At 40.8% G+C, this 13,931-nt stretch overlaps 1 protein-coding gene across 2 annotated transcripts in view; it reads left to right on the forward strand.

The window, feature by feature from the left end:
- The first annotated feature begins 669 nt into the window (after nt 1-669).
- The window catches only part of LOC308115845 (arf-GAP with coiled-coil, ANK repeat and PH domain-containing protein 2-like), a 54,123-nt gene continuing 40,861 nt past the window's right edge, over nt 670-13,931 (forward strand). For both annotated transcript variants that reach the window (XM_080473655.1, XM_080473656.1), the window contains exon 1: nt 670-1,138. In XM_080473655.1, coding sequence (XP_080329781.1) covers nt 1,086-1,138 — 53 coding nt within the window. In that variant the 5' untranslated portion in view covers nt 670-1,085. The remainder of the gene's footprint in view (nt 1,139-13,931) is intronic.

The raw sequence follows: 13,931 nt of genomic DNA on the forward strand, positions 1-13,931 counted from the left end.
CTGAATGCAAAACCTTAAAAAGATCAATTAGTAGAGCTATTACAAGTTTTACAACTGTTTTACCAGGGTAAGACTGGAGACAATGTGTGCTGTACTTTGTACAATTGCTTGATAAGATCTGTGCTCAACATCTACAGACAATCCCTTATCAAAATAAATAAATAAATGAATAAATAAATAATGTTTGGCCTGTCTTTTGAGTCAGAGGTTCCCAAGTTTCTTCATGATCAACCAAGATCTCCAAGAGACGCTGTTCTTTTCTGATTCATCTTCCTCTTTAGCCTGATGCGCTGCCATTTTTTCTCCTGCTGCTTAATTTGCAAGATATGTGGAACTTACTTTTAAATAGTCTTTAATCTAAATGTGTAGATTTAGTAGTTTTGTGACTTAAACGAATTAAGTGCCGACTCCCGTATCTGTAAGACATCACAAAAATGTTCTCACTCCATCAAGAGGGCTTGAATCAGTGGCGCCCCCTGTGGTGAGGGTCGGGCCCCCACTGGTTGGGAATCAATACTTTAAGTTGTTTGTTTTGGAACCTTCGAATTCACGGGTTATTGAATCATTCTGTTCCTAATGTCAGTGTTTTCTGGTTTTCTAGCTCTGATATGAGAGTTTTTGTCCTGGACTGTGTGTGAGGGAACCGTTTTTGTCAATGACAGCTGCGGCACTGCGCATGCGCTGCGCTCCCTCTCTAGCTGTGGACGATCTGAGTGCGCGCGGGGCTGCTGTAGTAGAGTTGTGTGTGCGCGCGCGCGTCTGAGAAAAGCTCCTCTCGCTCTGGATGATATGACCGAGCTCCACCGGACGACACTTTCTTTTCCCAGCTCCGACTCGGTCGCGTCGCCAGCAGCTTGGTTGTAGTTTCGCGTTGTGTTCAGGGACCGTCGCGGTGCTCCAGCACACGGCGGGGTGAAGCTGCTGGCCTTCCGGGGCTCGCTGGCTAGCGGAGCGGGGACGCAGAGGAACCAGCTGGTCGGACGGCGGAACGGTTGGACGTTAGCATACGAGCTAATCAGCCCCAGAGACTGAGCCTGGATTACCGTGTTTAGTTCAAAGCACGGCTGCGGCTTCTCCCACGAAACATGAAGATCACTGTGGATTTCGAGGAATGTTTGAAGGACTCCCCGCGGTTCAGGTGAGTCGCGACAAGCCGAGCTTTTTGTCTCATTTCCAGCGCTGATTAATTTAGAATAGAGAGAGAAAGTACAGCGCTAGCCGCCTGCTAAGTCACGACCATCGGCGGTAGGGAGCGAGCTGTTTGCTGCCTGCCACTTTTCTATTTTCGTCCCGTAAGAGAGCTGGGGCCAGCCGGGGCAGTCTGCTGGTGGGGCGGCGGAGCCAAACACAAACTCAATGAGGCTCCCGGCAGCTGCTCCTCTCGCCTCTTTCTCCGGATAAATCATGAGAACATTAAACACGAACACAAGAAATGACACAGTGCGACAGTAGGCTTCACTTGGACAAGGTGGGATCTTATTGGTAAACAGCAGACCTGGCAATAAACACTAGAGTCATCAATTTAACCGAATAGTTAATTGATTTATTAGTCATTTCTAACAACTGACCAGTTTTAATGTAAAAACAAACAAACAAAAAGTGTTTTCAATTGTTTAAGTATTTTTTTTAGATTATTATTTTTTAATTCCCAGAATGAAACAAACAAAGCCACACAATATTTCAGTTTGTGTTTAATGACTTTCTCAATTTGAATTAAATTATGGAAACAATTAACTTGACACTGATGTTAACCAGGTAGATAGCCCATGTCTAAAGCAGATTCAGTTTTCTTTTTATTAAAGCCATAAGCAGTCTGATTTAACAAGGTATTATCTATCTATTGATGATCAATTGATCGAGATGACCAGATCAATGGATTGAAGGTCCATCCATGCCTTTATTGACCTCCAGTTAACCTAAACATGTCACAAGTCTAGTTGGTTTTTACCTGATGAACTTGCTTCCTGTCCAGGGTTTCCCTGCCTATGCAAATTGTTAACTTGGATTGAGTCCAGCCACTTGTGACCCTCAAGTGGTTAAAGTTGTGTAGAAGATCAATGGATTAGATATTCCACTGGCTCATAGTTAAAGTTGTGTTGGGCCAGTCCCTCCACTGATCCTTTAATGTCATATTTGTCCCAAACAGATGCTCAAAATAGAAATAATGATTTTATTATCAGAGATCCAAACAATTTTAAGGCAAGACAAGTTTTTAACATAGCATTATTGAGACAAAACTCAATTCGCAGTGCTTTACAAGGAAATGAATGCATACATTAAAACAAATCACTTAAAAACGGCATAAAAGGAGACTATGACACTAAGTAAATGTAAGCGCCGATAAGAGTGTCTTCAGGCCTTTAAAAGAAATGAGTATGTCGGCAGTCCTCAGGTGTTCCGGACGATGTGAGAACATGTGAGAAGTATAGGAACTATAAGCTGCTTCACCTCGTTTGCTTCTGACTCTGGGAACACTTGTTCACCTCCTGAGGACCTCAGTGGTCTGGATGTTTTATATTCTATAAGTAAATCTGAGATGTATTTCGGCCAGAGGCCATTCGGAGCTTTATAGACCAGAAGTAAAAATTTTGAAATCAATCCTCAGGCAGCCAGTGCAGAGATTGACGCTCAGCTGGAATGTGGAAAGCTGTTCAAAAACTAATTTCTTTTCTTGACAACTGCATATTAACACTAACCTCAACCCCAAATTCAGCTTTGAGAGAATAGTGTAAATCTATTAAAGATATCAAAATGGTTGAAAGTTAATTGATTAACTAAATAATTATCTAATTGGAGTTAATAATAGACTTTTGACTTTATATTGCTTTGTCATTATAACAGTTGAACAGGACACATAAATCTGTTGGGAATAGCTTGTTATATGGTCGTGGAAAAAACGGGTAGAAATACGTTGCAGTCTCTAGTGATTTATAAATGTTTGTACTATTTCCTACTCTGTAATTCCAAATCAAAATGATACAATTGGATATTGCTCTGGACAAAAACAATGTGTCAACTTTAATGAGGTTGTACTAATCAATTCAGTACAACCATGCTGAAATGACTCAGAGTTTTAGTGCTTTTTGTTGCTGCCGAATGTGCGACTGAATATTTACAAAGCTCAGCCATAGTTGGTCACACGTCTTAAAACCGAAGGTCTGAATGAGCTTATCGGTGCGGGTCAGGTGGTCTGTGTTCAGCTGACGCATTCACAATCGCACTAATTATTCCTGTTGTGTCCCACAGCATCTATATGTCTGTAATTTCTTCATTTTGTGAAGCTGAAAGTTGTGTAAAGTAGGATGTTTGCTCTCAGCTTTGTCACTTTTCAGTATTTTCAGAAGGAACCTCCCTCCTTCCTCCCTCAGCCCACGCACGATCGACTGCCGCTCCTCCAACGTCCTCTGCTACAAAAACGAGGAACAGATGTTAGAAAGTTGTTTGCAGAAGAATAGAGTATTAAAGAAAATAAAGCATTTCCTGTTGGCTCGCATTCGGAGGGTCGGACAAAGGGAATTATCTCAACTTGTGTTCGTGGCTTGTTTAACACGGCCTTTAAATGGCTGTTTTAATCTGTTGTATACTTTTGTATAAAGTTTGTCACTATGCGTCTCACTAAGACTTACTAAGAAGTTGGCACACCTCCAAACATCTTTTTCTTTGAATGTAATAACTCGAGGGATATAGCAATAGATGTTGTGGATTATTTTGCCGACACAGGCTTTTTCTCAGCACTGTAGCCGTCTGAAGGTGAAACAAATTTTTACATTTTCTTGTGTGTCCTGGTTTTTTTTTTTTTTTTTTTCCACACCGACCGCAATAAGTTGGAGGAGCAATGCCTTCACTTTGTTGTTATGAGTTCATGAAGTTTGGACTTTGCAGTTTTATTGAAGCATATATTCATCTTGCCACTAATTTGCACATTAGATTGTAAAAAAACTAAACATTTCCAAACAACCCCAAGAATTATTTTGAGTATGTGTTTATTGATGTTAGTTATAGAATCAACATATATAGGGTACAGTACAAGGTTGAATCAGAAAATTTGTGTTGATGATTAATAATGATAATGGTTTAGTAATAATAATGAATACATTTCACAGTTAAATGTGACATTAAGTGGAATGTTTGCAGTTTTTGTATTGATCTTGAGTCATTTCCAATGGTACTCTTTAATACTTGTAATCAAAAGTCATTGATTGTTCAATAAACAACAGACTGATACTTATTCAATCAATAGCTCACCCTTTTCTGAATGAAAACTGAGCGACCCGCCATATCCCAACATTGCTTATATTGACTCTGTGCGTTTCAGAACTCCCCGGACTGGTCCTTGGATGTATACGAGTATCTTAAATTTGTAGGCTGCAGTCTGCCAGGTCCCTCTTGAACAAGAGATTGAAAGCTAAGTTATAGCTGGCCCGCAGTTGTGTGTTCCTGGTCACCAAGATCACCAAAACCAGCTTCTTTATGGAGCAATAACAGTTTTTATTAAGCACACATGGCATCATGAGATACGGTTTGGATAGAATATTAAATACACCACACTGCTACTTGTCTGGGGAGGAGTCTGCTGCTGATTTGCTGCAGTTTGTTTTTTACCTTTACAGCATTGTTATAGTTCTTTAACTTATTCTAACACCCTGGACGAATGTGTTTTCTTCACAAAAATGAGGAAATAACCTCATTTGCCCAACTTTTTCTAAACAAATTGACACGATTCTGCTTCTCCACTCGTTCAACTGAGCCAAAGGTTTTCTGCACAGTTATCAAACCTTTGAGAGATCGTATCGGTGACAGCTATGGAATTGGCCGGCATGTCTTTTCCAACGTTCCCACCTCACTGCAAGAAAATAAATAAAATAAATGTTCGAAATTGACTTTGCTGGGAAGGTTTTTGGTATGGTTCCAAAATGTTCTGATGCTTTCTCTTAAGATGAACCCGGATCAACCTTATTGTCCTTGCTGATATCACGACTACAGGCAACAAATGCAGAAGACTTTTCCATTCATGAAGGTTTCCGATTCCCGTCCTGTGACCTCTGAGAGTGGTGGGCAAGCCTACCTTTCATCGTCATAACGCCTGGAGCGTTTACAATAGCTTAAAGATTCAGTGATAGCAGAAAAATAGAGCTTTGCACCCATATACTGTTCATTGCAGGTTAGGGTTAGGCTAACCCTAACCCTTTCTGGACAAATACCGTATGCATGACAAACCATACAACTCCCCATGAGCCTCTACAGCGCAGGTTCACTCATTTCTCGTCGAAGTTTTACTCTTCTGTGGTTTTGATAACGAACACAATCGAGTCTCTGTTTAATCACCTTGATGTCAAACAAAGACACTTCCCATGATCCTCTGCAGCCAGACGTTCAGCTCTGCCTATTGCTCTCCTCTTTGTTGATATTTTTAGTGACCTTTGTTCCTTGGAGGAGTCAGCATTTCTCAACCTAATCTCTTCTGGAGGTTTATTGCCGTTTGTAGCTGACAGACCTTCGTTGTAGCACCGTTTTCCTTCTCAAGCTCACACTTTTATGTCGGGCCAGAAACAGACGACGGCGCTGTAGAGGAGGAGAAAGAATAGATGAAAACAGATAATACACACACTACCAGCTCGAACTCGCTCAACATCTGTTTCCATTTTGGTGTCTCCTTTTAACTTTGTGCCAGAGAAAATAGAGCCCCCAAATGTAGCGACGGTTGTTTTTAAGTGGTAATTTGGCACGACCACACTGCAACAACCCCCCCCCCCCGGTTTTCTACTCTCATCGTCATTTCAGTGGAAAGCTGTCTTTGCTCACAAACCATGCTTTTTGCCTGGAGGAGAGATACGCTGGTGCAGAAATTCAGTATTTTTGGCAGTAAAACCCTACTAGCCTAGTTTTCCACATGAGAATAGACATTGGACACGGCCTCGGCCTCGGGAGCTTTCCTGGCTCTTCCTCAACTATGATTGTTGAAAATTCCCTTCAGAGTGCTGTGGCTTTTCTTCCCACATGTTTAGGAACAAATGCTTAACATATTTTAATTCTTTCCATCCTGTTGCCCCCCCCCCCCCCCCCCCCCCCAAAAAAAAGCCATTATCCTGAGTATATTTTTCATATCAAGTCAGCGACGACGTGTTTGTTGCTTAAGAACCACAGTAGTGACAGCTGATTTAAGTATCTGCAGAGCTGACATGTAACAATATATGGTTTTAAAAGTATTTCAGTATGTCCCTAACACAGACAGTGGCCGTCCAAGAATGAGCCTATTCTTGTGCTAAGCAGCAGTATTTCCCCGAGTTCTGTTAATCTTTCGAACACGATTGTGTGCCCTCAGTGGGTTTTGCTGATTCTTAGTTTGGGCTGAGAGCCACTGGTTGAAAGTGTTGTGTTTCAGTTTCCCTTGAGTCATCCACAGCAGCTGCAGAGACAACAGCTCGCTGACAGGCCTCAGTGCTGCACATCCCACAGTCTGGTGAGGAGATCTCATACTGATTAGTCTCCCTTCAGAGCCCAGCTGGCTTGTTAGGACGCTACACTTGTTGTGGTTTCATTTAATTGAGCCGTGGTTCATTTCCTCTTAATGGTTATCAGTAAAGGCAATTAAAAGCTAATGACATGCGAGGACTAATGCCACCCTGCGTTTCGGGCTGCTGCACCACTGTAGTAATTGAGTAAGTATGAGGCAAATAAAACACAATACTTGAAATGACCATGAAACGGAGCTAAATTGATAGAAAGTCAGCAGAAATTAAAGCTATTTAATAGCGCTATCCCCTTTCAAGCAATAACACAATATTTTAGTTTTAACTGCCTGTGAAATTATGTTTTCTGTGATTGGAAAATAGATGACTACTTTTCTTTGGCCTGTCAAATTCTGATGGGAAAATTGCCCTGAAATATTTTATATTTTCAAGTCAAATTTGAATTATTTTCTTATAAAAAAAATATTTTTTACTAAAAGATCATCAAAATCAATAAGTTCAAAATGTCTTGATTTTTGACCCTATAATTCTTGCAGCTCATAATTTAGTATTATAAACTTTTTCTGGTGCCGTCTAACAACATCCTGCTTAGAAGAAATCCAGTCCCCGACCCCTTGGATTAACTTTGCTACCACACTTGTGATGCTTGCGTAGGAGCCAGATTATAAGCTAATGTCTGAGTAGAGCCGCACGATGCTAGGCTATTAGATAGGTCACAACAAACATCTTAAAAGACTTGAGGAAAAACTCGTACCACTTCTACAAGTGTACCGGAACGAGCTGATACTCTTGAAAAGGGCATAGCAGAGACAACTATTTTGGAAATGGAGGCACAAGAAGACAAAATTGATCAGCCTTTGAAAATCTTTTCATTGTGTCATTTCGAATTGATTGAGGGATCTCATGACATATATGTGCATAGGTGTCCCATTCACTCCTTTCACTGTCCTCTGGATACTCTAAAAGCTGTAATCCCCTCCATCTTTGGCCTCGGTGTGCTTCCTTCCTGTCACTTACGCACGGATTGAACGAGGATGTACGCTGAACGCTAAAACTCGCTCATTGCAACAGCGGGGGCAATTTCCCAAAAGTTGTCAGTGTTTATCTTTATGCAATGACTTCATCTTGTTGATGTTGTTGAAGCTCTAATGGTGGGTTTTTACCAGAGAGGGCCTCCCCCTCCTCTATGTCACCACTCTCTAACAATCGCAGGATCTACGTCACGGTGCTGAAGCTCACTCCATTCTTCACATTTCCATCGACAGTAACAGATTCACTGGGCTAGATTGTTGCCTGCTTTTTTTTTTTTTTAGTCAAGTGGAATAAACCCTCGTTTTAATCGCGCTGCTCATTGCGTCATGTCAAAAACAACACTTAGTCTATTTCCTATGACACACAACACTGGTGTCAAAATGTAGAGGAGATGACAAAAGTGAGTTTGACACTGAACTAAATGTATTTAGAAAACATCAGAATGAAGGTTTAATAGAGAGCTGATGGACACTGAATTTATATCAGATGTAATAGTAATTATGAAGTAAGCTTGTTTTGCTTTGGAATGCTTTATTTGGATACTTCAAATGTAGGATTGGGCTCTGCATTAAATTAGAGTTTGTGAACTTGCCAAGAGTGCCTTTACTATTTTCCACAACATGAATCACTTTTGTTGTTGTTTGGCTGTTCATGAGACTGATATTAAGAAGAGACTTGAACAGCAACATGTACAGGTGCATACCATCAGGGGCCATGAAAATCAAAATATACCTCTACAGTACCTTCAATACTACCATAGGTGACTGTCGGTACAAGCAACGGCGACGGCTGGAGGAACAAATTTACCGACGGGCTCTTAGAGCTTAAGTTTTATAAACCACAGTGGTTTTCTTTTTTCCTCTTCATGACACTTTTTTTTTTAACAAATTCAACTTATTCCCAGGTGTGAGTTATAGTCTGGAAATTACAGTAATTGTGGCTTCAAGTTGAACAATTACATATTTTTGTATCAAATAATCTTTCCTTCATCACATGGATTACTAGGTGAATAAATTATACATTTGGTTTAAGGAAGTTTTGCTAAATTACTGTCTCGGCAGCGTAATGCTCAATTGACATTGCAACTCTAAAGCATTAATTGTACTATTGAGAGAGAAAAGCGAAGCAGAAACCTCTGAAAAGCCTGAGTTTTTACTCGCGCACACAGAAAGGCTTTCTCTGGTCTTGTAATGAACCAACAAATAGTTTTCACAATAAGAGCTGTTTAAAAGTTTCACGATGGTTACAGATTTTCAGCGGGACCAAGGATATCTGGGGTTACCTCTGCATTGGAACCCATCCTCCAACGAGCAGGCCAGTGCAAATATGCTGGTAGCAGATGGTCTCGGAGTGTCGGCTTATGTCTTTGAAGTGCTGAGCTCTGTGGCGCGGGCTCATAGAAGAGTCCATTGAGCTGGCAACATGAGTGACAAACCTGTTCACCGGCCTCACTTCTGCATGCGGAGTGCGCGCAGTCTGCTGGCTGCCTGCCAATAGCCATGCATCACGCTCCCAGGGCGGCACTCTTTGTTTTGGTGTGTGTCCACGCTGAATCACTGCAGAAGAATTAGGTGGCTCCGCTTTTATAACGACCGAGCACTGAGTAGTGTGCTCCATTGCGAACTGCGCTTTACCCGTTTCTGTTGTTTATGCTGGTTTCTTGTTGGCAATGGCCGAATGTCTATGTGCATGTGTGTCGATATAAAACCAAACAAATAAATGACAAAATATTTCACCTCTTCTCTAAATTAGTGTTGGAATTCTGAAGCCACAACCTGAAGCGTATGTTTATTTAGGTAGTCTTAATAAGTTGCACGGGTATTGTTCACGTTGACATTTTTGAGATAAACTCGTGAAACTGCATGAATAAAATGTGGTTTTTTTTCCCCCAATAAGTGGGACGAAATTGTACTGAAATGCCACCATAAAAACCCTTTAAATCACAAAAAACGGACTATTCAACAGGTCCATGGAGATTTTCAGGAGAATTTCTTTTTTTGGTTCATTTCAGCACTGTGAAAAAACACCTACAATAATGGGGAAAACCTCCAATAAAGCTACATATTTAAATAAGCTACATACCAGTACGAAGACGTAATGCTATCAGATTTTACAAATATAGGCCATCACCCGATTATTTTTGTTTCACATGGCTAGTTCTACTCATATTATTGTGATGAATGCATTATGGCACACTTTTTTTTATTTTTGGACAAATTGCAAGCCGACACATCTAAAATGTAGTTGAGGTTTAAATGATGCAGTCCTTTTGTAATGAAATATACAGTTTGCTTGTTGAGGTAGAGAACATCCTTTTATCTGGTATATTTAGTGGGGCGGTGTGCTCTCTCTCAACATAAAGAGAAGTCGTCCATGTTGCTGAATTGACCCCTTTTCTCACAGATGTGGTTGAGACTGACTTTCTCCATGAGCTGTCGACTCCCTCATACCCACACGTCTCTGTGTGGCCTCAGCACCACCCTCACACCCAAACAGGCCTTCAACCAGGACGTCTAACTTCCCTAATTTATATTGTTTCATGAAGTGAAAACGCTAGCAATCATGGGTTCCTTATCTCCTCTACGATTTTATAGAGAAATGTCTTTATTTACTGGTGATGTTTGTCATCTACATGAGTAAATTAACGTGGTGAAACTCTACAAAACAGGCAATTGGAGAAGGTTTCTCATGCAGGACACATTGAGGGCATAACTTCAGATGCTCGTTGTCACCATAAGTATTTGTTGGTTAATGTTTTATTCATGTACGAGAAGCTGTTTGTGTCATTTAACCCCTCGCCACTAATTAGAGCTGCAGCGCCATCAGACAGCAGTCCCCTTCCCCGCAGCAGCTCTCGAGTAGACGGCCGCATCAAAACTGTTGTGAAGTTGGAGACCTAAACAAGAATCTGCAGTATTTTCATCCACAAAATGCTAAGACACTAGCACTGAGTTTGAGTCTGAACAGTTTCCACATCCCACAATGGACAGAAAATAATTGATAGGGACTGGATGATATATAGCAGCTCAAAAAAAGCTTTTATTTTAAATACTATAATGCTCCTTCTCCTGTGTTGTTAACTAGCGCACTAAATTCTACAGCTGGGGTGAAACTAGTTCAGCGCATGCTGTTTCAGGTTCACATAGAAGCATCGTACCAGCAGCAGCCTTAAAGGCAAAGGTAAATATTCATTTGTTTTCTGCTAGTGTCAAAATCCCAAAACATAAAAGGGAGTTTATTTAGCCTGGAGAAGAGAAGACGAGAGGAACAGGAGAGGTAGGGGGGCATAGATATCTTGCCCTGGGCCCCAGCAACACTGTCAGCTGGCCTGCTTGTGAGTTCTCAGGTAGACTAACGGCTTGGATTGGACATCCTGCACTGACCGGACAAATCGGCGCGCACGGACAGGTTATAAAAGTTAACACACAGGGTGTAACTTCCCGCAGCATAGATTATTGTTTGAGATAATAATCGATGCTTTTATCTTTTCTCATTTGGATTATGGTAACACTTTTTAATTTTATTTGTTTAAATGAATCAGCTTTGGTCCACCGTCAGACTGCAAACTGTTGCAGGAACACTTTTAACCAGGCCCTCACATTACTCCAGTCTTGGCTTCACATTATTGGTTACCAGTAAATTTTTGAATTTTAGTCTTTAACTTTTAGGGGCCTACATGGTGAAGCTCCATGACCATGCTATTGCTGAAACCATGTTCTTCTTCCCGTGCCGAGATCTCCAGGTCAGAAGCTGCTGTTAGGCCCACGCACTCGGTTTAAAACTCAGGATCGTGTGTTTCAGGCAATGGCAACTGGGGAAGTCTCTCCCACTGATGTACAAATTCCAGCATTGTGCACTTTAGTCTTCTTATGTCTCGTGTTTCTCATAACTGCCTCATGCAGTCATGTCGATATGCACTTTGTTCAGGTGATCCTATGTGACAGCGCACCGATCCCTCCTCTGCTCCCTCAAAGTCCACGTGATTCATTGGTGGAAATCATGAACTGGTGTGCACTAAATGGTACATTTTTTTAAAGGAAATGAGAAGGATAAAAATATATATATGAAAATGTAGCTGGTATCATATGAGAAGTTTCTGGATCCTGTTTTAACCCTGCCATAATCTCCGGGCCCCATTTCAGAACCATCTGCGTAAATCAGCTATTCATCTTGGCGTCATCTGAGAGTGAAGAAAGTGTTGGTCAGCATTTTGCAAGCCAGTATCGGTTCAAATTGCTCTCGTAAGTGCTGCCAGGGTGTTTTTCAGAGTCCCACTTTGTATTTTCTTGTTCCCTGTGTACTCTATGCTTGTACTGCTCGGCGTTTCAGAGTTCAGTGTTTCTAAGGGGGCTTGTGTGTTAGACGTACATGTCTGCTCCATTTGTTCTCTCCAGCTCATTATCCAGACTCGTGTTGGACATGCTCCAAGATTGGAGTTGTGAGGCAATAGCCTAGATTTTCATTTTGTGACAGCCCCTCCTTTTCTTATTCTCCGTCAGCGCTTTCACAAGTTCAAACCACAGGACTTTTATTCTCTCGAGATCACAGGGAAATGGTCATCTCCTTGTGGATGACAGTGACTGGGCAGGCAGTTGAGTTGAACTTTCACACATAACCCTTCTGTACTAATCTTTCCAGTAGTTGAAAACTCTTGACCGTTTCTTGGCCAAGCTTCCTCTAAGTCACTCCTGAGCAAACGGCTAAACTTACCTGATGTTTGCCTCTGAGCATAGATTCAAGTTCTGATCATCAAGTATAATGGGCTTAAGTAGATCTGAGAAAAATTGTAATGATTGCATAACTTTCATTTAAGACTATGCATGATTGAGTTTGAATAATATCAATGTAATGTAAAAGTCAAAAACAACACCTTGTGATATAAAACAAAGCGACTCCATACAACTTGATATTCCTCAATAAAATATGATACCAGAAATTGAACATTCGCCCGATACTACGAGACCATACATGTTGATCCGGCATGACTTGACAAAATACTGAAGGATTTACCAAGGCTGGACTTGATACAACACGAATTATTGAAAAGTAATATGACATGACTTGATATTATAGACAACACGTATTTAATGTGGTCTATATTCAATAAAATATGACAACACGGTGTGATATCGCACCCATTCATACATTACACTTTATAGGGTGATTATTCACACACACAATGAATACCATTATTATTTAAACATGTTCTATCAGGGACATGTTCCATGTTAGACTGACATTTCCCGTAGCTTTTTGCCATTTGTGCCATTAAGTGCACTACGAGGATTACTTATATAATGAAAATACTACAATATTGTTTTTAGAATTACTTGGCAGATAAATGAAGAATTAGTCCACAGACCCTCCAGAAACCTGGATAAATCTGACCTTGGATGCTTTCACACCAATGTAGTTCACAGACTCAAGCCTACAAGGCAAACATTCATGCAACGTTCAGCAGACAAAACTCGTCCTCTAACGTGTTCTTAAACTTTCGACTGGGGTCACTGTCGGTGTGCAGTCTTTATTGCTTTTGACCTTGTTTCTGCCCTCCTTGTCTTCTTAAGTTCTTAGTTCTTTCCACTTTGTTTGGGTTGGTGTCAAACTCTCATAAAAACAGCTCTAAGACCTTTCCTTAGACTAGATTTGCTGACTTATGAAATACAGATGGTACAAAATTAACCAAACGGACAGGAGTTTGATGAAAGCACTATTATTGGATGTTTGACTCAAAGTATACAGCAAAGCAGACTTTCTTTTGCTGTAAAATTAATTTTCTAAGTTAAAGGGGCTTTTGAAGAGGCGAATCCTGTAGTTGTTTGACTAGATAAGACCCATTTTTGGCTAAAGAAAGCTCAATTCATGTGTTTTTGCATCCTCACAGTTCCACTTAGAGTGTTGGCTTTATTGCGGGGGTATGTATGTATGCAATTATTTCCTGTACAGGGAGCATCAGCTACATTTTATATTCAGTTTGTACTTGGAAATATAGGAGTCATATTTATTGTGGTTTCAGTTTATGCTCAGACAAACTGTGTGTCTGTGTGTGTGTGTGGGGGGGGGACCCTTGATGTGGAACAATTCTGACTAGTTCTACAACAGGCATTGACAGCTGTGTCAGTGCTTCAACATATGGAGGAACTCCTAATCTCTTTTCTACCTTTGTAAACATCTGGCTCTTCATCAGTAAAATCACTCAATGACAGAATTATTATTTTTTAATACTTGGATATCACACTTGCAGGGGGAAAGCGACACAATTGGCTTGAGCTGAGATCATCTGTTTGACAAGAAAGGAATAGAAAGGATGAGTCATCCAGCTTTGTTATAACAACCGTCATGTTGGTACTGTTGCTGTGGGTTGTTAAACTTCTCTTTTTGATCATTATCACTTTCAAGTGGATAGTGAGGGTCATTGCTCTCAAGTCA

This window comes from Lipophrys pholis (genome assembly GCF_963383615.2).
Source record: "Lipophrys pholis genome assembly, chromosome: 10".
NCBI lineage: Eukaryota > Metazoa > Chordata > Actinopteri > Blenniiformes > Blenniidae > Lipophrys > Lipophrys pholis.